This window comes from Mastigoproctus giganteus, unplaced genomic scaffold (assembly GCF_048544385.1).
Source record: "Mastigoproctus giganteus isolate SK-2022 unplaced genomic scaffold, ASM4854438v1 scaffold_17, whole genome shotgun sequence".
Lineage (NCBI taxonomy): Eukaryota > Metazoa > Arthropoda > Arachnida > Uropygi > Thelyphonidae > Mastigoproctus > Mastigoproctus giganteus.
The window spans coordinates 154,580-180,763 of NW_028328294.1; the positions used below are offsets into that span (position 1 = coordinate 154,580).

At 40.2% G+C, this 26,184-nt stretch overlaps 1 protein-coding gene across 1 annotated transcript in view; it reads right to left on the reverse strand.

Moving 5' to 3' along the window:
• The window catches only part of LOC150074880 (homeobox protein six1-like), a 104,831-nt gene continuing 78,647 nt past the window's right edge, over positions 1–26,184 (reverse strand). Inside the window, exon 2 of the mRNA XM_090389430.1 lies at positions 1–1,267. Within this exon, the coding sequence (XP_090245556.1) occupies positions 841–1,267 (427 nt within the window). The 3' untranslated portion in view covers positions 1–840. The remainder of the gene's footprint in view (positions 1,268–26,184) is intronic.

Here is a 26,184-nt window from a genome sequence, read left to right on the forward strand (position 1 = left end):
ATTCTATTTAGTATGCGCAGTAATTTTTGTGACACCTCACTGGTGTCGCTGTGCTTGTATCCTGGGTTGCAGAGTAATAACCCTGAACATGCTGAACACTCCGACTTGGGAAGCCTTTCTGATGCTATTTCGGGAAGTGATGGGACGTCGCGTCTTGAATCTTGTGTGTGCGCGCGCGCGTGTTGTTTACGAAGACAAAGAGATCTGCAAGAGACGTTGAGGAATGCTACTTTATATAAACTTGCATTCGTCAAGGGATCTGTTAGCGGCGAAAACAAATATTGAACGATTGTAGTAAGCGAAACAAGCATCTGACTAGAACGATAAAGTTAGTCTCGTTTTGAAGCACAGTGTCCCCTTTAGTTCCTTTAACACCTCCTTTACAAATGACCCTAGTAAATCCAGGTATAAAACATCATATGGATACCGGATAGATTATCTTAAATATTACCCACAGACATCATTATCTGATCTATAGAGTTACAGCAATACATACAGTACAAACAACACGATTTGTACACAATTATTGGATTTATAACAATCTGATAACTGACTCTCTAGGCATAGTTTGAGTGCGACGCACAGCGGTAGGCATTTGCTAATAAATTTCAGCTGTGGCAACAGATTTTAGGGTTCATGGAGAGAACACACAAATTAACGGACAAAAACTCGAGGCAAGACAGAAGAGGGGGGGGGGAAGTGCTGCAATAACATCTCCAGCTCTTAATTTACAAGAAATACGAAACTCATAAATTACATTTAAGTACAAAAGTCCGGCTCACTGCCACCAAAGGACGGGGACCATAGATTTCTCCGATGGGGAAGGGTTTTCCTGTGACGTCATAAGTTGTGGTAGTCCGTCACTAAGCTTAGTCCCATGTCCGTTAGATGAGGGGAAACCAACGCTGCGGCTGCCGCCGGCATCTCTATCATGTGGTTCATTCGGAAAGTGGGCGACACCGTCACCGCTGACACGGGGGAAACCTCGGCGACTCGCGAGACGACGGGAACTATCGTGGCCGACGGTATCGGAGAGATGGCGGATCTGTTGACGGCCGCCGTTGCTGTTTTTAGATCAGTCGTGAACAGGAGGCTTCCAGTGCCTCCATTGGCTGGCTGGGAGTCGGGATCGTGGGGTGGTGTCTGTTTCAGCGGAGAAGGGAAAACCTTCTGCTCGGCATCCGACGATTTCCGGTCGCATTTTTCAGGAGTGGGGATATCTCCGTCGTTGGTGTCGCTGCCATTTCTTGTTTTGTCGGAACCATCTCTGTGGGAAGGAAAGCGAAAAAAAAAAAACGTATAAGTAAAAGCGATGACAACACTTTTACAGGAACAAGAGATGCAACAGAAAAAAACTTAACTAAATACTACAGTACTTTGTAAATTAACTTACGTTCGTGAGAAATTTCAATTAACTTCTTGAATTCATTCCATTTGTTTAGAGCCGTTGTACGTTTTTCGTGGCTCGAATGAAAATAACAGACGATCATCTGTTTTCGAGTAGACGCGGTAGTGTAAATACGAAACTCGACCGCCGCCTCCGCCTCTTCGCTCTGTTTATCTATTAGCGAACTTGGTAAATTCGGTAATACGGAATCGGCTACTTGTAATCTTAACTCGGTCTGTAAGCAATCTGACGCGGGCAGCTTCTCTGGTCGAATCTTGAATTAAATTGAAACTTGAAACCGTGTTCAGAGAATAGAGCTAAGCCTCGTCTTCAAATGTTGGCCGCGTTACTACGATCTGCGCTTTTAATAAGTTCCAACGTTGTCTGTGTCGAAAGTCTACATACATGTGAGGAAAGAGATTGTATTCCTAACACGCACTAGCTCTACTTTATTCAACAGCCATCATCTGTATCCCTTTGGTAAAAATGACTGGAAAATAATAGCTTTTGCCGAGATCTTGAATGTCATTTTAATGTTACGTAGTCACAAATAAGGGACTTGTTTTCCGACTTATGAATAATTTAAACTGCTATTCATCTATGTAGGGTTTGACGTGATACATCTACCGACAACACATTTTAGTTGTGGTTCTTTTCTGTGAAACAGTGAATAAACACGTTGATTTGACTGACTGCTATTTAGACATTTTTGAATGGATTTTCAAGCGATTTTGTTTCTAATTATCGCATGATATTGTGAGATGTAGATCTTACATATAAAATTTAAATTTGTTTTGCTAAAATAAATCCAGGAAGGGCGATGGAAAACGAGTATTAAGTTAAAGATGGGAAGTATTAAGATTGGATATTTAGTTTTAATGTGAATAAGGTTAAAGTTTGAAGAAACACTCGATTAAGTAATGGACAGTTTTAGGCATGGGAATTAAAATAGTGGCTAAATGGAGACAAAATTTCAAGTAATATACGAGAGCAAACAGAGACAGAACTAGGTAGAGGGTGCCATTTGAGAACAGGTGTGAAAGGGTTGCCGAGGGCAAAAACAATAGGACCTCACGGTCCGATTATGAAGAGTTTCTTTTGATCTAAGCCACCCTTAGGAAGTAAACAGGAAATGAGTGGACGTTCAGTGTTGGAGTCAAAAGAAAACGGCATCATGGTGACTGATATTTGGGTAAGTTGGCCATATTTAGCAGAGAAAGTGCGAACGCGAAATTGAATGTTTTGGAGGTGACCCGGCAAACATGAAAAGAGCATACTGCCTTGTGAAAAAAAAAAATAAGCGTTCTCTAGAGAAGTGTTGGTTTGTGCGGTAGGGAGAGAGCTATTAGGAAGGAATGAGAAAAATTAAACAGTTTGGGGGATTGGTTGGAGTCCTTGGGGGGAGGCGTTCCAAACTTGGGGAAAAAGAAAAGTTCAGGGAGAGTAATGGAGCAAGTGTCCATTCTGTATCTGACTTCTCTGTGGTCGAAAGGGTCGTGAGTTTGTGGGTTGAAGTGAGAGTAGATTTTTTGGTGGTCAGAGTTCACATCTCATGGTAGCAAGAGGAAAAAAAGAAAAAACTGAGAGAAATGGATAGTGAGGCGTAGAGGACGCGAGGAACTGAAAGTGATGATGGTTTTTTGGAGGTATGGAAGAGTGGGAACATGTGCATTGAAAGTTGTGCAGATAAGTGAGCTAAGAAGAGAAAGAAAGCCTGGTCCAGCATCGGAAAGCAGAGTGCCCAAGATATGGAAGAGAGCCCGTCCGCTACTAAGGAAAGCAGAGTGCCCAACAAATGGGAGAAAGCGTGTCTCCCTGAAGGAAAGCCTGAACGCAAGTAATTTGGAAGTAGTGGCCATTTCGGAACGGAAGTCTATTCCTGTTTTTTTTCTCGAATGCTGAACTCCAGGACTCATAACCTAGCTCTGTAAGGATTTCAGTTATGTTCATTTTAAAAAAAGAACATTCATGTTGTATTAGGCAAGTTAGTTACTAAGGTTGAGACAATTTGTTATGAATGTTAATGATAATGAAATAACGTAAGGCTGGTAAAGGGGATGACTAAGATTATAACTAGAGAGTAATTAAAGTAGAATGGGTGATATATAGTGAATACTATTGAGGGAAGAGGTAATACATTTGTATTACATTTTAGTAATACAGTTGTAATATATTTCATGTGTTAAAGGCCAGAAACAAATATTCCAAAGGAGTAATAAGAGCTGAAATGAGTTTACTGATGTGATACAACTTGGTAATGTAAGAGAATGATTGAGTAATCATCGAGGATTCATATTAAATAAGATACAAACTAATATTAATAATATGTAAATAGAGAGTGAGAGTATTTTACTAGTATGGTTCGTATATATGGAAATTGGTGTGCATGTATGTAATTATTTGTTTATTTATGTAAATGGTGTATATAATGTTCATTAAAGTTTTGTAAATAAATGTGTCTTTAATGTTCTGCTAACACCCGACTTACATAGAATTCTAGAATTTTCTGCGAACTGCAGTCAGATTTGCGTTTGTGGGGTGGGCTTGAGACTTCAGTGGGGTTCAAAATTCAAAATTAAATCAAACAAAAACAGTTTATTCTTTCCTCCCCCCACAATATGTCCTCGCACTAGCATAGGACACGATCGCTGCCCTTCCACACTAGCAGAAAATCTCTTAGTTTAAAGGAGATCAGTGAAATAGGCAAAATAGAAAATCCAGCCCATAGCAGAAATACACCATTGACCCTGGGCACAGTCTACCAACGCCGGAATCGAATGAAAATAAAAGCTGAGTTTCTTGATTTTAGGTCACATTGTGTTGTTGAATATACAGAAACGAAAAAACCTACTCCTGTTGGCATTACCATCAAATCTCACTGCTTAAGACGTTTTCCTAAACAAACTGTTTTTTAACCAGTGGGCCTCATGAGCGATTATTTTTGGAGTCGCATGTTTAATAACAAGATTAACATTGCAGTAATTGCATTGTTTAACTATGTTCATAAAACAACAAACGTTAGTCAAAGAGACAAATGAGAGAAACAAAAACTTCAAATACGGCTTTAAAAAGAAGTGTTATTGGTTGCACGGATGATGGATTGATTTTCCAGTCTGTAAATCACTTGTTGCTTTTGTGCTAGACAGTTAAATTGATTTTACTAATAACTGTAGTCTTCTTCACCCTTCCCTGCTTTTCAGAGCGAAATCGGAGTCATTCCAGTGAACTAGTTCGCGCATGCGCACTATCTAGATGATTATTTCTTATCAAAATTATGGGATACTACGTGGTGTTCTAGAAAACGGTTTTCGATATTGAAAAAGTTGAAGATTCACTCCTCCGATTTAAGCCATCGCTGTAAACTGAAATAGTCAATTTTTTCTTTAAACAATCTTAATTAAGGGAGTAAATTGCGGAATTTTTACTACAATTAATATAATTAACATTCAGCTTTTGCCATTTCTTTCATCGTTTATTTTCACATAGAATACAAGCTGTTCTGTAATCAAGAATTTTTTAATTGATGATACGTGAGAATATTGTGCAATCATCAGATAGAAATTAGAGTCATGTAGAAAAAATATGCAAAATATTATAAAATAAAGACAACGAAAATAATAATAAAAGATAGAACGTGGAACAATGAAAACGATTAGGAGGTTTTGTATGCTAAAGAACAGGAAAATAAATTTACTTTCTGTGATGAAGTGAAATGCGAGATATAGTTAATATCCCACAGTGCTTATATATATATAGAATGCTTTCTTTAAACAGACATGGAAACATTGAGTGGGTAGGAATACCAGGAATGTCTCGAGTTACTTGAAGCTCGCCTGGTTACACAAAATCTAGAGGTTCCTTTGAGCGTGACATGGTTCGCAACAAACACACCTGAACGATTCCACCAATATAAATATCCGACCGCCCTCAGACGCTGCTGGGGAGATTGAGTGCCCGACTGTTATACTGGAGTTTCTTAGGAAAATGAGACTGAAGAAGGATGTGATTTATAGCTACGAATGCGTCTCTCTTATGACGTTACTTGTGGAGTCACTATAAGGAACATTCGGTTTCTTATAGTGACTATTCGGCTTTGAGATAGAGCGAGGGCATTAAAATGCAATAGGAAGTTCCCACATCGAATCATAGACTTGTGTAGCATTCGGTTAGAAAGTTGTTTTCGTGTCACTGTCGTAAACCAGTGAAATATTCATCTGTACGTGTTCTTTTGTTGTACGTACAACAGCAGTTCATATTATGCAATCTTTTGTTAAGTCTAACTAGTTTAGCATATATTATCAAGCAAATTGCCTACACTTCAGTTTAGAGAAAAATCAGAAATCACTGACAGCATAGAGACGTTGTCTTTCGTATCTCCCCTTAATCCCATCATTCTGAAAATTATGTAAACCCCCCTAAAATCTGGATAATTAACTAATTAAATATCAATTGGAAGATTAATCTTTTAATTAATCATAAAAGATGATTAAACGCAAATTGTGAGCATTCAGCAGGGGGTCTCAAAATCATAAGTTAGTTCAAATATAACCAAAAACAGCTATTTGCAAATTACGACATCAGTTTGTAAATAGCTCAGTCATTTTGGGGTAGGATTCAACCAGAATATTAAAGGGACTGGGGGGAAGAGATTCCCACCCACGAATTACTTGAATCGGAGTCTTCGGGCTCAACGAAAGCTGTTAGCTTTTATTACATCTGTCGTTAAAGAAATACAGATTACAGAATTGTGCTTTGCTGTAGCGTTTTGTGAATATAGTTAATATTAGATTAGTGTTTTATCTTTTCTTATGATTAATTATCATACAGAGGTTGACATTTAATTATAAAAGCGGGCATTCGAATGGCGGCATTTTATTGAAATATCTATTAGTGTGATATAAATATGAATATTAATATATATATTTAATATGGTTTGACCTTTGATCTACATCATTGATTGTGTTATAGGGGTGAAGTACAGGCAATAATAATCAGTGTTAATGACCGGCATGGTGCCAAAGAGCCCCTCGACGTGGGCACCTGTACGTGGTGAGGGGACCTCCCAGTGATGCTGCTGGGTTTCCAGATTAGCATCACTGGGATCTAACGCCCATACCTTGGTTCCAGGGTTACATCGTTGGAATCCGGCGTGTGCAGCCGTGCGCCGCGACCCGTGGAAGCGGAAAGGGGGATCCTGGTGGTTGAGGGGCCCAGCTTCAATACACCACTTTGGCCCCTGCTTCGACGAGACGGGTGGTCCCGGACCGGCTCGACTGGGATCAATCGGCGGGTGGTTCTATACTGCTAGGGTCAACTGCGTTCCAATAAGTCTCCCTCCCTTTGGTCCTGGGACGGGATAAAGACTTATTGGTAACGTGGGTATGGTGTTCTAAGCGAACTCGGCGTCCCATTCGTGTACGCAGTACCTGCTAGTTCACGAGTGGGCGCCCCCTCGTAGGGCTCCGTGGTGGGTGAGGTACTTAGGCATCAGACATTTTTTCTTTACTCTCATGAGTAATTTAAATCCTTCTTCTGGGGCCCCAACAAGGCCCCTACCTAATCGATCAGATGAGAATGACACCAATTCTGCCAAAAGAGCCAGAACTGAGGATAAACCACCATCTATTACACCGCTTTTCCTCATACTCCATTCTACAGGAGAGCAGTCAATTGGGAAGATGTCACCCTTCTTCATCCAGAAAGGATTAGAAGGGTTGGCAGGATCACCAAAATCAGTAAAACGGCTGCGTTCTGGCGATCTTTTACTCGAAGCTTTAAATACAAAGCAAGCAGAAAGAATATTAAACGCGACATCCATAGGGGGAATACCAATCAATGTAACACCCCACAAAACTTTGAACTCTTCACGCGGTGTCATTTCAGAGTGGGATCTTCTTCACGTTTCTGAAGAAGAGATCTGCTCTGAATTAAAAGATCAAGGAGTGACAGCTGTCAAGAGAATATCAATGCGGAAGGAAGGGAATCTCGTCCCTACCCGAGTTCTCATCCTAACGTTTAACACCCCACGGCCTCCTAGTTCCATCAAGGCAGGGTATTTAAACTGCCCAGTGAGGATCTACATTCCAAACCCACTGAGGTGTTTTAAATGCCAAAAATACGGACACTCACAAACGGCTTGTCGTGGTAACCCTGCCTGTGCTCGATGTGGTGCGAAAGACCACGAGAGCAAGGAATGTTCAGCTTCTAAACCGATCTGTGTAAATTGCCAACAAGATCATCCTGCCTACTCCAGAGCATGCCAGCGGTGGAAGGATGAAAAAGAGATCCAGAAATTGAAAACGGAGCTGAATATCTCCTACCCAGAGGCTAGAAAACGCATTCAACCAATAAATAGCGGGAAACCTTCATATGCCCAGAAGGTTTCTGCGAAGTGTACTATCGGTACGCAGACTGAGATGACTGTACCACCAAGAGAGTCATTCACACCGATTGCCCGCTATTTATTGAGTTCACAAAAGCCCACCAAAAAAACGCAATCAGCTGCCACTCCTATATCCGTACCTCCTAATGCTCCACCACTACCAAAACCAAGTGGTAAAGAGCCAACAGTAATAACAGAAACAATGGATGTCGAGCACAAGGAGGTACCGGATGAATCAGTCTTGGAACTCTTTGCGGAGGAAGAAATGGACACGGGACAGCGTCCATTCTTCCCCAAAAAAGATAAAGCCAAGACTGATAAAAATAAGCCCTCAGCACTTCGGAAGCCGCCTGATGGACCCACCAAGCCAAAATAATGGCTAAATTCCTACAATGGAATTGTCGTGGATTCCGGCGAAATACTGATGACATCAAGGCCCTCCTGCAAAAGCACGAGCCAGTTTGCTTTTGCTTGCAGGAGACTTATCTAAAAGCAAATGATGATCCCACCATGTATAACATCACAAGGCCCCGGGTGCCAAGCGTTATAGTGATCAAGGAATTTCCTGAGTGATTATTAGAGCGTTTTCTCAAAGATATAGTTCTGTTTCAGTTATAAAAGTTTTCTTACTTTCCTATTATTAGGCAACTTAGTCTTACAAATCGTAAGCTAGTTTAAGAAAGGAAAAACACCTTTCTTTTTTTCTTTAAATTAACGTACTAACTTTTATACCGCTTGGTCACTCTAGCGGCACTGCTCCTGCCTCCCCGTGGCGGGGCCGGTAACCTGGGAGGAGAAATTCACTCTCCCAGGGCTGAAAGGAGCAAAGATGGATAAAAATATATATCCACCTATAGAGCCATTGAGCTCAAGACGAGACAATATAAATGACAATGATAATGACTTCTCTCAACCCAAGAGGCTGAGAACAACCCCTCAAGAGGAGATACCATCATTCCTCATTCTACACTCTCTCTCAGAGCAGCCTCTGAGTAAGTTATCGCCATTCCTTATCCAAAAATGTATTGAGTCTGTTGCAGGTTCACCGAAAATGGTAAGGCGACTTCAGTCCGGGGATATTCTTGTAGAGACCAGTAAAGCGCAACACTCTGCAAAGTTATTAAAGCAGACTACCTTTGGTGGACAACCAATAAAAGTCACTCCCCATGCCACCCTAAACTCCTCGAAGGGTGTAATTGCAGAATGGGACTTAGTAAATGTATCAGAAGAGGAAATAGTCCAAGAGCTTCAAGAACAAAAAGTAATCCAAGCAAGGAGAATCCTGACTCGGAAAGATGGTATTCTTGTTCCTACAAGGAGTATAATACTCACTTTTAGTTCTCCTATCCTACCAACATCTGTCAAAGCTGGCTATCTTCATTGCCGTGTGCGTCCTTACATCCCGAATCCAATCAGGTGCTATAAGTGCCAAAAATATGGACACTCCCAAACTGCATGTAGAGGTGAGGCAATATGTCCAAATTGTGGATCAAAGGAACATAATCAATCTGAATGCACTGCTACTCCTCATTGCCCAAACTGTAAAGGTAATCACCCAGCTTTTTCCAAAATATGCGAACTATGGAAACAAGGGAAAAAAATCCAAAAATATAAAGTCGAGAATAAAGTCACATACTCAGAGGCAAGAAGACAAATACTCATAACAGAACCAAAGCGTACATATGCCACTGCTGCTAAACAATGTCAGTCAGTAGGTATTCAAACAGATGTTACAGTTCCTCCAAATATATCCATCGCCGATTGGGCACGTTCCTTGCTCTCTGCTTCCAAACAGTGTCCTTCACAGCAAAAAGCTGAACAAGCCAGTAACACCCCAATTACCATTCCAACCGACGTGCCTCAAACAGCAAAACCAAAAGTGGCAGAAACTAAAGTTCTGAACCCACCAGTAGCTACGGGCATGGATGTTGACCAACGCAATGAATCAGATGATGGTATATTAGAACTGCATGCGACTGATGAGATGGATGTCACACGTCCCTACTTTCCAAAAAAAGAGAAAGGGAAATTGGATCGATCTAAGCAAGTTTCAACTAAAAAGCAGTCAGAAACAAAAATAAACAATAAAACCACTTAATGGAAAGATTCCTCCAATGGAATTGTAGAGGCTTTCGCAATACAAAAGACGATTTATATGATCTCATCGACCGGTATGATCTAGCAGGCATAGCCCTACAGGAAACCTACTTAAATGCACGAGTGTGTCCCACCATTAAAAATTACACCATCTTCAGACGAGATAGGAGAATAGACTCGCCAGCCTGTGGAGGAGTGGCAATTCTTGTTAGAAACAACGTTCCATCGAAACATATTGCTCTTCAGACCCCTTTTGAAGCTGTGGCAGTGCGTATTGAAATTGGCATCACTCTTACAATAGCGTCAATATATATCCCTCCTAATTTCTTATTCACTTCAGACGACCTAGAAAATCTAATAGACCAGCTACCATCTCCGTTCTGCTTGCTCGGAGATTTCAATGCACATCATTCGCTGTGGGGATCTCCAACAATTGACAAGAGAGGTAAGCTAATAGAATCCTTTCTTGATGCTTATCAACTCACCATTTTAAATACTGGCGAGCCAACCTACATTTATTTTTCGACTGGATCCATGAGTTCAATAGACCTCTCGATCTGTTCTCCCTCCTTATATACTATTATGGAGTGGTCTGTTCTTAACAATCCAATGAACAGTGATCACCTGCCAATCCTCTGCAAACTCCAAACACGAGCAAACTCCCCTTCCCCACGTCGCTCCATTTGGATATTCCGTAGGGCACACTGGAGTGAATATGCCTCTCATGTTCAATTAGATGATAAAATTATACAATCTCAGACCATAGAAAATGTCACGGAACACATTACTACTCAAATATTACTAGCTGCCACCATTGCAATACCAAAATCTTTACCAGGGAAACGGAAACACAGTAACTACTGGTGGAACCAAGATTGTACGCATGCGAAACGGGAAAAAAACAGATCTTGGAATTTATTTCGTAAATTCCCCACAACTAGTAACCTAATTAACTTCAAAAGACTAAGAGCCAAGTTCCGCAAAATAAGAAGAAATGCAAAGAAAGAAGCCTGGATCAGCTTCTCCTCAAGTATAAATAAGGACACAGATAGTAGAATCATTTGGAGGAAAATTCAAACGCTCAATGGCAAATATGTCCAGTCCCCAGCTACAATACTAAATTGGGAAGGGAAGGAGTTGTCATCACCAGCAGATATAGCAAATGCCTTAGCTGAATCATTTGCCAGCATATCAGCAATACCCACCTTTAACCCAACCTTTCAAAGAATTAAAGAATCTGCAGAAAAGCGTAAGATTAATTTTTCTACGGCAGTTTCACATCCATACAACCATCCATTCACATTCGCAGAATTAGTAGGGGCACTCAATAAAACACCAAATAGTGCTGCTGGTCCAGATGGGGTCTATTATATAATGTTAAAGCAACTTGACAACAGAGCAAAAACAACATTGTTAAAATATTACAACCGTATTTTCTTAGAAAATACCTACCCACTCTCCTGGCGTCACTCAATTGTTCTAGCCTTCCCGAAGCCAGGAAAGGATCGTACCTTTCCGCATAACTACAGGCCAATATCACTGACTAGTTGTCTAGGAAAAGTCCTTGAAAAAATGGTTCACAGGCGGCTAACGTGGTTCCTGGAAGCAAACAACTTACTAAACAGCAGCCAGTATGGATTTCGAAAGAACCGGTCCACGCTAGATGTGATGATAAAAGCTGAGGCAAACATCCGAAATGCCTTTATAAGGAGAGAACATCTAGTCATGATCAATCTCGATATTGAGAAAGCCTTCGATACCACCTGGCGATATGGTGTACTAAAAGATCTCCATTCTTTCGGCTTGAGAGGTCAGTTACCTCAATTCATACAAAATTTTCTATGCAACAGAACGTTTCAGGTAAGGTATATGAACAATTTATCCAAATCATTTGAACAAGAGGAGGGTGTACCGCAGGGTTCTATTCTAAGTCCAACATTATTTGCAGTAAGAATTACAAACATGACACGGGAAGTACCAAATACAGTAGAATCCTATATGTTTGCCGATGACCTCATTATCTCCTGTCAATCCCAAACTATGAACATCATTGAAAGACAACTTCAAATTTCCATAGCTAAAATAGAATCATGGGCACTGCGGAATGGTTATTCTTTAGCCGAAAAAAAATCCACTGCAATTCACTTTTGTAAAAAACGAAAACTCCACCCGGATCCAGAAATATTTTTAAAAAACAGCCTGATACCTGTCACTAACAATTTTCGTCTGTTGGGGCTACATTTAGATAATAAACTTAATTTTGCTTCCCATATATCTTACCTTCGAACCACGTGTCTTAAAAAACTGAACATCCTAAGAGCCGTTTCCGCCATGTCCTGGGGTGCTGACAGAAGCTCTCTTCTCCATCTCTATAGAGCTTTAATAAGATCACGCTTAGATTATGGATCACCTGTCTATGACTCCGCTAGGAACAGTTCCCTATTACGACTGAACACCATACAGCATAGTGCCCTTAGGATAGCTGTGGGAGCCTTTAGAACATCTCCGATCCACAGCCTGTATATTGAGGCAAATGAACCTCCACTGCACCTAAGGAGAAAATCCTTATTATGTAACTATGCACTAAAGATTAAGAGTATTCCATCACATCCTAGCTGGCAGCACTTGTTCGACCCTAAATACACCATGCTATATCAAAATAAACCTAATGAGAATCGCCCAGCAGGGCTTCGACTGCAAGAGCTCATGATCAGTTGGAACATTAATTTTCATAATGTCTTCCAAGACCTTGGTACTCCCGAACCTCCCTGGACTGAATTCGTACCTCTCTGTGACAATTTCTTTTTAAGATGGGGGAAGACATCCCTGGCTAATACAAATTTTCAACAGCTCCATAAATCGCATTCCTTGGAAAACTCAGCAAAAGTACATATCTATACTGATGGCTCCAAAACGGATACAGCCGTAGGTGCTGCAGCAGTCTCCTCCAACTTCTCAGTAGCTGTTTCTCTTCCCACTGAATGCAGTATTTATACTGCAGAATTATTCGCAATAAAACTGGCTCTAGATAATATAAACAAGTACCATATCAAGGAATCCTTGATATATTCAGACTCCTTAAGCGCTATCACTGCCATTCAATCTACTTTTTGTCCCTCTCACCCCATTCTTAAAGAGATCCGATCTAAGTTATTTCACTATCAAACAGTCAATCAGAAGGTTACCTTCTGCTGGATCCCTGGTCATGTTGGCATCTCAGGCAATGAACATGCGGATGCTGCTGCAAAGCATCCCGGCGCTGGATCTTCCAGACAAATAAAAGTTCCCTACACCGATCACAAATCTGTCATTAAAACAACATGCAGGAAACAATGATCTCTCCTTTGGAAAACTCAAACCAATAATAAATTACTGCAGATAAAAAAAGAGCCACAACTGTGGACATCTAGTTGCAGGAGAAGCAGGCGACAAGAAGTGATTCTAGCAAGGCTCCGCATCGGCCATTCGCACCCAACTCACCTGTTTTTGCTTATGGGAGAGAATCCTCCTCAGTGTTTCTTCTGTCAGTCGCAGCTCACAATAAAACACATCCTCATAGAATGTCCCCAACTTTCAACAGTCAGAAAATCAAGCTTTAGCTCCCTGTAAAACTTAAAGGAACCATTAACGTTATTTGATATTCTTGGCAATGAAGCAAATTTCGAGGAACTGTTTAATTATTTGAAGCACATAAATCTGTATGATAGACTGTGATCAAAGTGACAAACAAATCCTGAATAGGCACAATATGGCCCAAGAGGCCCTTGTGCCAAAAAACCCCAATACAACAACAACAATAACATCACAATCTTTCGTAAGGATAGAATTGCGGATGGTCCTGCTCATGGAGGAGTGGCTATCCTTGTGAGTAATCAGACCCCAGTTCAGCCCTTGCAAATTACATCCAGCATAGAGGCTGTTGCAATTCGCCTTACAGTGGGATTTTTATTAACGGTCTGCTCTATTTATTTGCCACCTGGGACTGACATCTCCCAGGCAGACCTTGATGATCTTCTAACGCAGTTGCCTCCCCCTTTCTTACTTCTCGGGGATATGAATGGACATAACACCCTGTGGGGTAGTGCTAACATCAACGGAAGGGGACGAGTCATAGAGCGTATGCTCAATGACAATGACAATGACCTTTCCCTTCTAAATACTGGAACAAACACCTTCTTCCACATGCCTACCCGTACCTTTTCTGCCATTGATCTCTCAATCTGCTCCCCTTCTCTACTCCCTTCACTCACTTGGGAGGTGGAGGAGAATCCATATGGAAGCGATCACTTCCCCGTGATAACCTTGTTACACAGTGGGAGACCATGTCTTCCCTTCAGGTTACCACGGTGGAAGTTTGATCAGGCTGACTGGAATGCCTTCCAACATCAGGCAAATTTTGACCTCAGTACAGTCAGTCAGGAGCCTATCAATGATGCAGTAACGTACATCACAGAAATAATTGTCCAAGCAGCTGCGAATGCTGTTCCAAAAACATCTGCCCGGTTTCCACCATTTCCCAAACCTTGGTGGAATTCACAGTGCACAGCAGCCAAAAAGGCTCAAAACAAAGCGTGGGGGATATTCCGCCGATATCCTACCACTGTTAATCTAATAGCCTTTAAGCGTGCACGAGCCAAATCACGCTACATTCGCCGTCAGAGTCAAAAGGAATCATGGATCCGTTTTACATCATCTATTAACCAGGCTACCAATTCTAAGGTAGTCTGGGATAAAATCCGGAAAATGAAGGGAAAATATTCATCCCACCCTTCTTCAATCCTAGATTATAATGGATGCGCTATTGCAGATCCAACTGCAATAGCCAATGCTCTTGGGGAAACATTCTCTAACATCTCCGCAACATCTTCGTACTCCCCAGAGTTCCTGGTCCTGAAACATAAACTGGAAAGAGAAGCACTTAATTTTAAGTCCAAGGGCCTCTATCCCTACAATGGGGATTTTACTATTCAGGAACTGAAAAGAGCCCTCGCTCTTTCCAAAGCAAGTGCTGTTGGACCAGATGGCATCCATTATGACATGATTCAACATCTTTCACCAAAATCTATGGATTGTCTGCTCCTTCTGTATAACAGAATCTTTATTGAAGGGCAGTTTCCGGATTCCTGGCGCAAGGCAATCGTTCTTGCCTTTGCTAAGCCAGGAAAGGATCCAAAAGTCACTACCAATTATCGTCCTATTGCTCTGACTAGCTGTCTGTGCAAAATCCTGGAGAGAATGGTCAATTCTCGGTTAATATGGTACTTAGAATCAAATGACCTTCTCTCCAATATCCAGTGCGGCTTCCGAAGGAACCGGTCCACTTTGGACCATCTTATTAGACTGGAAACATCCATCCGGGATGCTTTCCTAAAACGCGAACACTTGGTGTCGGTGTTCTTTGACATGGAGAAAGCGTATGACACAACTTGGAGATTTGGCATCTTAAAAGATCTGCATAGCCTTGGTCTTCGGGGACGACTCCCCATTTTTATTAAAAACTTTTTAGACAATCGATCTTTCCAAGTTCGTGTGGGATCCTCACTCTCTCGTTCCTTTAGCCAAGAGGAGGGAGTACCACAGGGATCAGTTTTAAGTGTCACGCTTTTCGCCATCAAAGTAAATTCCATCACAGAACAACTTCCTCCAACCGTAAACAGTGCCCTCTATGTTGATGACTTTAGCATTTTTTGTCAGTCATGCAACATGAGGGTTATTGAAAGACAAATGCAAAAAGCCATTGATCGCCTTAATTCCTGGGCACTTGCTAATGGCTTCAGGTTCTCGCCGGAGAAGACCGTTTGCATGCACTTTTGTCGCAAGCGTAATCTTCATCCTGAACCTGAATTAAGGCTCGGACAAAATGCTATTCCAGTAGCGGCGGACACAAAATTTTTGGGACTCGTATTTGATAAAAAGTTAACCTTTCTGGATCACATCCGTCAACTCCGCACAAAGTGCACAAGAGGGCTGAATATTCTGCGCTCTCTTTCCTCTACATCTTGGGGTGCGGATCGATGCACCCTACTACGCATCTACCGTGCACTTGTACGATCCAGACTTGATTACGGGTCCCTGGTATACAATTCGGCCAGAGACAGTGTACTTCGTTGGCTGGACCCTGTCCATCATCAGGCCCTCCGTATAGCTACTGGAGCATTTCGAACATCTCCTGTCCAGAGCTTATACGTCGAAGCAAACGAACCGCCGTTATCGCTTCGACGTAAGCAATTGTCTCTAAACTACTCTCTAAAACTGAAATCCCTGCCAGACCATCCTACGTGGCTATCCGTTTTTGAGCCACGATGGGAAAATTTGTACAACACTCGCAAGACTGCCAATCGTCCTTTTGGTATTCGTCTCCAAGAGCTACTCAAAGAACTTAATATCAAGGTAGACAAGGTTGCTCAAACACCGAAGCAACCCCTTCCACCCTGGCATGCTCATGTTCCGGCATGTGACTTGTCCCTTAGAAATTGGGGAAAGTCGGACACTCCATCGTCTGTCTACCTGCAGCTTTATTCAGCACACCGAGCTGAATATTCTGACTTCGCGCCAGTTTATACAGACGGCTCGAAGTCGGAATCATATGTGGGATCTGCTGCTGTCTTTAGAGACAGCACTACATCGGAGCAGATTCCCTCTGATTGCAGCATATTTACTGCAGAGCTGCACGCAATAGAGTTAGCCTTGGATCACATTAGTGAATGCCAACACCAACGGTTCATTTTATATTCTGACTCTCTCAGCGTGTTACAGGCTTTAATAACCGTGAAATATAATTCTCATCCAGTTCTGTCTAGCATTCAGCAGAAGATTCACTTCCTCCGTGAACGTGAATATGACATCCGCTTCTGCTGGATTCCTAGCCACATTGGGATTAAGGGAAATGATTTGGCTGACGCCGCAGCCAAATCAGCAATTCCCAATAATAACCGTTGCCTGTCAGTCCCCTATACAGACTACAGGCAAACAATACAGCAAAAGATACATTCCCAATGGCAGGATTTGTGGAATAGACAGACTGGGAATAAACTATATCGTATAAAGCCTGTAATTGAACCGTGGCAGTCTAGTCTGCGCAGGAATCGTAAGGAGGAAGTTGTTCTTGCCCGGACCCGCATAGGACATAGTCATTTGACTCATTCGTTTTTGCTGAGGGCTGATGACCCTCCTATGTGTGTGTCCTGTGGTACAACTTTAACTATCAGACACCTTTTAATTGACTGTCCAGATTTTAGCAATATCCGTTTTACCGCTTTTAACCATCTGACTGAGCCGTATACACTCAGTCAGATTTTATCTGACAATGACAATGTGTCTGCTGTTTTTAGCTATTTTAAATCAATAAAAGTTTTTAATTGTATTTAATTTATGCTTTTGTTACATTATTATATATCTGGACATGGTGGCCTTACTAATTAGGTCACCGAGAATTTAAACGTTTTAAATATTACGTATTCTTGGCGCATTATGGCCACAGCTGCCAATGCGCCATAAAAAAACCAAACCAAACCAAACCAAACCAAGCCAAAGAGCATCCATAAGAACCAAGCAACCTCCCAAAGAACACATGGAATTCCAGAGAGCCGCTATCCTGAACACCTGTAGGGCAGTAATAATAATATTAACCGGACACAACCAACCACCCAATGTACTTGATACCAGTACCCATCACGGGGCGGTAAAAACCCATACAAAGAGAAAAAGATATTTATAATAATAATAACACACAAGAAACACAGACAGATGAGGCGAAGAAGGCACTCCACTTCAGGCACTACAAATGACCTCCATAAAGACTGCATAGATAACTGACAGATGACACATGTCGACGATACTACCCGACCCCAGAAACAATCCTAAAGCTCATCACTGCGGGATGCAGGGTGATCACCCAGAAGGAGTACACTCATAGACGTGACCAGATTGCCAGAATAATATATTAGAAGCTAGCGAAGAAATAACAGTTGATCAAAGAAAGTGCACCGTATTAAAAGTACGAACCCCAGGCTGTACTAGAGACCCCTACTCACAAATTATACCGAGATCGCGCTACAGAACAGAAAAAAATTCTGATCGATATATCTGTGCCCAACACCAGCAACTCCAGAAAACCTACGAGGAAAAGATTAGCAAATAGAGCTAAGACAGAAGTGAAATAAATGTACTATATGGAACACGTAATGACTATCCGCATCATCATGTCAACCCCTGGCATGGTGCTGAAGATTCTCCTTAAGAACTTAGCCTCAATAAGCCTTGCAGAGAACACTTCCATGAACTACAGAAAGTCGCAATCGTGAACACTTGTAATCGCTCAGCTATCTTTAAACAGACAGCTCAGCTTTTTCTTAAGGTAGCCTCGTAACTTAAGAATCACGCTGTTTGCATATTGATGCGATTTCACAAAAATGACAATCTAGAATGGCTAATTATCTACCCTTGTTCGTCGAAGGAGAGCGAGTGTCTATCCATTTTTCAGCCCCGCGAACCAGCTGGGCTGAAGAATGGAGATGCCTGAAACGGCGTTAACATTTAAATAATTTAAATTTGAAAGAGGTGCAGAATGTTGATTAAATCCACCCGCCACTACCGCAGTAAACAGTTGCCGTGGCAACGAGGGCCTTTTACTTCAGTACGCGTAAGAATCACCGCGCGCGGGGATGTTCGCTACGAAGAATTTTGATTTCCCAGGGTTTTCAACTCCAAGGTTTTGAATATACATAAAGTTCTTTTATACTCCGACAGGACAGGTCACGGGGATTCTAACCACGGTTAATTCAAATCCATGTTCTACTATACTTTCGCATGGATCACTCCGATTCTTTCAGTTAATTATTTGAACACAGGAGCAGCTGCTTACCCTCCAAGAGGATTACTGCTCTACATACCCAGATAAAATTTTCTTTTTAATAAGAAACCGAAGTGCTTTAACAGATTCCAAACTGAAGCATTTCAGCACAAAGTATTCACAAACACCTGGTGTATTATGGCCATAGAAACCTGTCCATCTGTGAACACTTAGACTTCAGGGGTTTGGGGAGTGTTTTACTCCCCAGTTTCAAAATCTTATAGCGCAGTTATTTATCAATAATTTTCATTCGTTTTTTACGGGTTAGTCAAGAATATCATAATCTTGAGAATGTCTAATCGCATTCAGGTCTACAATAGTTAGTTTCAAAAGAATATACAGAAATTTAAGGATGTGATGATGATAGCCAATACCTAAACAAATACATTTGTAATACAACAAACCAATTGGCAGAAAAGACAAAAATTAAATCTCTCCATAATTATTATAGTTCGGTAAAAATTCGTTGTGAATTACATTTTCAACTCCCGAAATTTTTATTTCTGTATGTGACAGTTTTAGCCAATCAAGGAAACGTATAGTCTCGCTTAAAACACCTTTGTTGTTATTATTATTATTTTTAACTCTATTATATAGCAGGGCAGTTAAAAGTAGTGGAGTTAGTTTTCTGTGGTTTTGAGTAAGGTTATAAAAATCTTTGGCTGGATTTATTGTCTTCACTCATCAATGACAAAGCGGAAATCCAGTTGCCCATTGAAATGGGCTGGAAGGGTGTAACTTAGCGGCTTTTAAAATTCTGTTGGACGTGTATGACTATTCATCGGTTAAAATTTTGCTTAATGCATTTCAGCTGTCCTTCAGCCTTTGTATATCAATTTGATATACGAAAGCTGAAAGACCAGTTTTAGGGATCAAGCTCAATGAGTGGGTTTCAGATTTATGTTACTGTCCTGTTTTGCTAGAACCCTCGCGTTTCAAGCGCACAAACAGAACTTAAAATTCACTTTTGTTTATAAGAAAAATATAAATTTTTAAATTAGATTTATCGGTAAGTCAAGGTAATTTTTGACTCGGTCAAATAATAACAGATGGGAATAACTGAGAACTAACCGTCACGTTGAAAATGTGGACAGACTCTCAGAGGGGAAAAAAAAGTCGAAACCAGTAAAGCTCTTTTAGAAGCAAAATGATAGACTGATCCATTAAACCGTGGTGGGAGGGGATGGTAAAGCCCTTTTGTTTTCTCTAAAATTCCAAATACACACGCACACACTAAGCCAAATATAATTAACCCCAATTATTAGTAACAGGATACACTTAATGGTGGTTATCATGGACTAGCACCATTTAATATAACCAAATAATTATTAGCAGATGCTGTTTGTTTCTTATTGTTATCTACCGGTTATAACAGAACCTAAAGTTAAACCAAAAGGCCATATTGTAAAAAGATAATACATTATCAACGATTTAGTAGCTGTAGCTTACTAGAAGAATAACTTGTAACACAGCATTTATTTATAGCAGCCAGAAAGATTATATACAAATAATATCCTGTATATATACAGAGAGGGAAGGGTAAAAGTGAGTGATTATAAAATAAGCAGATGTTAATTTAGGTGAAGTAAAGAGCAGAAACAGTTTCCCAGTCGCCCTCGAATTGTTCTAAGGCTCATGGAGTAAACAAATTAGAGCAAGAAAAAAGGATTAAAGAGGAGAGCACAGTGTCTATCAACAGTACTTTTTCATAAAGTGGGATCCGATATAATTAGTATTATTAATGGCCATATGGTGCAAGGAAACCTAAGGCTTATGCTGCACCAGCCAAAAAAGAAAAAAATATATATATAATATAATAATGAAATTAAAGAAAAGGAAATAAACAACCTATGCGTTTCCCTCCTCCCATAGGTAACTATCCAACTGACTTTTGAATTTCCCCAAACTGTCAGCCTCCACCACCCAAGTAGGTAACTTATTCCAGTAATTTATAACTCGCTGACTAAAATAAAACTTCCTGCAATCCAGTCTAAACAACTCTTCCCCCGCGCAACTTGAAAATATGCCCCTAGTTCTGGAATCATTTATAACCGTGAAAATTTCATCCTCATTCGTTTTACTTTTGACTCTCAGAGCCTTAAACACTTCAATCAGGTCTCCTCTAAGGTGTTGGCGCACGATAGCCTTAGATGCTGATACGCCATTAAACTTCCAATAACCAACCAACCTCTAAGGTGCTTATTTTCCAAGCTGTGAAACCCACATATTAGAAGTTTTTCCTAATATGGACGCCGTTTTGCCGACCTCACAAGGCGAGTTACCGTCTTCGGACCCTTTCAAGCAGCTCGACGTCTTTTATTTATTATAATTTTATTTATTTTATATATTCCAAGCGTGGTCTAACAATAACCTTATATAGTGGGATTATGATGTCCTTATCTCTACTAGCAAATGTTCGATAAATCATGGTTAGGACACAATGGGCCATCCTTGCAAGCTATCTACGATGCTCGGAGAACTTCATGTTTGACAGTATCGTAACTCCCAAGTCCGTTTTCTCCACTTCTGACTTATTTATTATTATTATTATTATTAGCCATATGGTGCAAGGAAGCCTGAGGCTTATGCTGCACCAGCCTAACAGGGTAACTCAGAAAAAAAATTTGAGTTACCCTGTTTGTGGGTGTATGTGTGTGTGTGAGTGTGTGTGAGAGAGAGAGAGAGAGAGAGAGAGAGAGAGAGAGAGAGAGAGGGGGGGGGGAATCACCAAGAAAGAGAAGAATGATGATATCCAGCTGAGGACCCTGGGTGTGCCAAGCCCATACTCACCAGATGTGAGCCCCTGACTTTAGTTCAACTCCACGAAGTGTATAAGTTATTTTGGGGTTTCTGTTCCCCAGGTGTTAAGACCTTGCACTTTGCTGGATTAAATCAAAGCTACCACTTTTCTGACCATCCCTGAAGTCTGATCTAACTACTCTACCAATCTTTACATAATCTGCAGATTTAGATATCACGCGCTCTATCCCTTCATCGATGTCATTTATGAAAATCAAAAACAACAGTGGTCCCAATGCTGATCCCTGGGGAAACCCACTTCTTACATTAACCCAATCTGAGTTAAACCATTTATCACAACCCTCTGTCTCCTGCCCTGAAGCCATCCTACTATGCTTTGCCGAAATCTAAATAAACAATGCCGAAATCATTCCTAAATCCAGCTCATGCGTTGACTGTGTCCCCATGTGGAGTTTCCCTCCCATTTTCTCCAATCAATTAGAGGCAAATTAAAATCACCCATAATAAGACATTCACGCTTACTTGACCATTCCATTTACTTGTAAAGGCTCTCATCATAATCTTCACAATCACTGGCCTGTAGGTTACTCCTACTCTCATTACACTTTTGCTTCCAACTATCTCACACCATAGAGATTCTATACTGGCATGTAAAACGTTTGAATCCGGTAAAGCTTTCATCTTGCTCAGGCTTCTTTTGATAAGAAGCATGACTCCCATCACCCCTCCTCTCTGCCCTGTCCTTCCCAAATACGTTGTACATACCGTACTGAAACTCATCAACCCCTATCTCCAGGTGGCACCACGTTTCTGTAAGCCCTATTATGTCAGCGTTACAGTTTGAATTCACTCATTTTATTGACGACACCTCTGACATTACTGTATAAACAATTAAGACTTAGTGTTCTTGTATAGTGAACTACCCCCCCACCCCTAAAATTATTTAAGCTCGATTCGCTGGAATTACCTACTTGCTCATTTAGAAACGTTTCTGTCCTCAGAGTACCTTTTCAGTATGTTCTGTTGTGGTAACACAAGGACTCTTGAGATTGTGCAAACATTACTTTGACAATATTATCAGATCTATATTATTATCGTATTACAATATTATCGTATCTGTATTAACCCTTGTCCCCCACAAACTAGTAGTTTCCCTGAACCTTTAAGGTATCCTCAATGATACTGACAAAAACTCTTGCACCACCTTTGTTTAAATGTATTCCGTTTCCCAAACAAGATTCCTTCTACCAACGAGTGCGAGCCAAGCTAAGAAATTTCCACCCAAGAGCCTTGCAGAGCCCTTCAAGTCTTGAGTTTTATCCACAAGACTTTTAGCATAAAATCCCACCTATCGGTAGAGCTAAGAGATGAATAAAGCTATATATGTAAAGAGCTTGTACAGAATACAAACTTTTTCTTTTAATTAAATGTTGTTGCTTTATAGTGCATAGAGACTATTAAAATAAATGCTTATTGAACTGCTATCAGCTTGTGAATATTCCAATGTATGTTGCGTAATAAATCCATTAAATAAAAGGCAACAGACGCATTTACGTTGTTTTTCTGTTTCTCTCTCTCTCTCTCTCTCTCTCACGCACACACACACACTCCCCCCTACCCTTTCCTGCGCTTCTCTTTTAAACAAATAGCGCGGGCACCCGTCGACCAACCTTTTCGTTCGTCCTTAGGCGCGCTATCCTTGAACTTTTTGGCAAAGCATGTGTCTTTTCTTAGACCCAGCTACCCGAAGGACTCTCGTATCACCATGCCAACAACTGCATGCACGTGCGGAGAGAAACGTTGACGCACAAATCGTGACATGTAACTTTGGAATTCGTTGAGCATTCCGGTTCCCACGAGAAAAAATAATTTTCTCCTTTTTATTTTCTTTCTTTATTTAATTTTTTTTGGTTTTCTGTTCGAGAATGGAACGACCCAGTACTTTGACACAGGATAGTTGCACGCGCGTTATCAGGATGAGTGATTGTTAAATGTTATCCGGATAACACGAATTCCGACTTCGTCGGTAATGTTTACTTTGCTGACAGAAATGTTTTTAGGAGTCAACTGAAGAGAAACTTGAACGCTTCCTCCTCTAGAGTTTACACATTGCAAATATCATTTATGAATCGGGCTGGAAACTTAAATGTGATGTTAAAAGATGTCATTTAAGGAACTGACCAGAGATGAATTTAAATTAAAGATAAGAACAATGAAGTTAAGGTAATAAAATGCAGAGATTCTTCCAATGAGAGCAAAGATGTGGATGTGATGTGCACAGATCTGAGGAGGTATCAAAAATTAGTTATGACCGGGCGCAACTAATTTGGATCACAATGTCGATACCTATCTTCAGAAGGTATCATACCCTGCCCCCAGATGGTGTAACCGATGGATTGACTTCTTCAGCAAGCAGTTGTTTCATGGTGCGTATTGAAGGTGGTGCATCATGTTCATACGAACTTTTGAAAATGTTTTTCATCATTTCAAAACTTTTTTTTGCATAGTAAACACTTCAAAGGTCACGTTATTGGTTCCTGCCGTTGAATATCAATAGGTCAACGTGGGGGAAAGGAACCAACTTACTAGTTTGCTACTCTTTGCATCACATGCGCTAAACAAATCTTACAAATTGTCTACAAAATCTGATATGCTAAACAACCCTTCTTTAGCAGTTTTGTACCTTCCATGCTGGTGGTGAAAACAACTACCGAACTGCCAGAATCCTAACCAACCACAAGAATTGAACACCTATTCTAACTATGGACGACGCAGTCCTTTCACCAAAACATCTGTTAGGTATAAGAACAGAGTAGATTATAGAAAAATAAATGGTAGAACAGCAACTACAGCAGCCATTAGGGAAGCCTATTTCGTAAAATGACTATAAACATCCAATGAAAGTGCCCTGATACGTGTATAGTCTAAAGAATTCTGGAAAAGTTGTCACAGACAAATATCAAATTAGACCAACAACAGAATAACAGTCATCCAGCACCACAAACTAGCCACCGAAAAATAATTCTAGTATGAATATCTCACCCATGATATGCGTTCCAACCTGCTCAATGCAGGAAACAACCCCCTCCTTTCAAATGTAGGAACTGCGACCCTGTCTAAACCGTTCTCTCTAGCGCACAATACACCTCAAGCTTTCTTTAGCGCACAATACCCCATCACCTTCGCATCTCGCCAGTGAACAAAGGTGCCTCCACCTGTCAAAGAAATTCTGTGTGGTAGAAATGATATCGCTCATGTTTTTAGCTTTTTAAAGACCATCACTACAAAACTATTCAAATACCATTAAAAAGACTTCAAAATAATCCTTCAAAAGCAATGACACATTCATTTCCTCATGCCATGATTTCCTTTTTCTGTCCAATTCCCATTTTCAGTGTTTAAAAAACTTTTCTATCAAAACCTCGAAAAGGAAAGAGGAAATGCGCTTTGCCAATCTTTGACCGCGTAAAACGTCAAATATAATTTGGCCATAGTAGTCCATTAAACCTCATTCTAACAACAACAATATGAAATGTATATCGATTCAATTAGAAACATGGCGATTTGTATATTTATTAACACATTCATATATTTATTCCCCTTAAGTACAACTTTCTATTACTATTAAGAGGATTTCGTTGGACTGACTGTTCCACAAAAAAAAAAAAAAAAAAAAAAAAAAAAAATCAAACCAGGAAGAAAAGGAACTTCAGACAGAAAACACCAATTTTCCCCTCAATAATATATCATCCTGTATTCCTAAAGGAAACATAACTAGCAATTCAATCTCATAGTAGTAGTAGTACAAAGCTTTACCGATACTTACCGACGACACCCACCAATGAGTAACTTGATAGTCCAGTTGCAGCATAACTCTGAATTATGCGAGATGTCAAAATGTGTGCAAGCGGTAAACGTTGATAATTTAGGACACAAAACTTAATTTTTGTGTAATATATAAACGTGTATTTTCAGTGATTCATATAAAAAAAAATGACGTTCATGTTCCTTTTATTGTTTTTTTTTTTAATAATAAAGGTTAATCATACTGTTACGGTATATTTATATTTACTTTCGGGTTAGAATACAACTAATAAACTTTAATTATATAGCTCGCTTAAAGATTTAAGTATTTGGATCGAATTAAGATAACACGACGAAATGAATATTAGTACGTATAATAAGTATTGTTAATTATATAGTTTAATTACTAAATAACTATCCAAGAATATATATATTAAAGGAATTCATCTTACTTCACTGCAAATTCCTCAGCATAATATTCATTAAACTTTCTATAACACGCTTTGCTCATTTCAACCTGGATTTAAATAAACATTTAAGTACACGCATATTTCTATTTCCAGTGATTAATATAATAAACAGCGTAATTCATTACATATTCAGTAAACTGATCAGAAACTTGGTTTATGTACTTTACAGGAGGCAAGAAAACTTCAGAATAGCCCAACGATAGTTTCGAAGACTACAGCAGTCTTGATAATTCGACGTAAACGAAACGAGCATCAGGATTACTATATTTTCAAATCTCGAAACGTGACACACAACGGAAGAAAGTGGAATAAAAAAAAGTGACGTCGCATACAGTTTTTTTATATTTTAAAAATGTAATTTATTTGGTTTCATATTATATCAATGAATTAATAACTGTTGGAGCATAAAAAGAAACTCTTAATGTCTAATTCC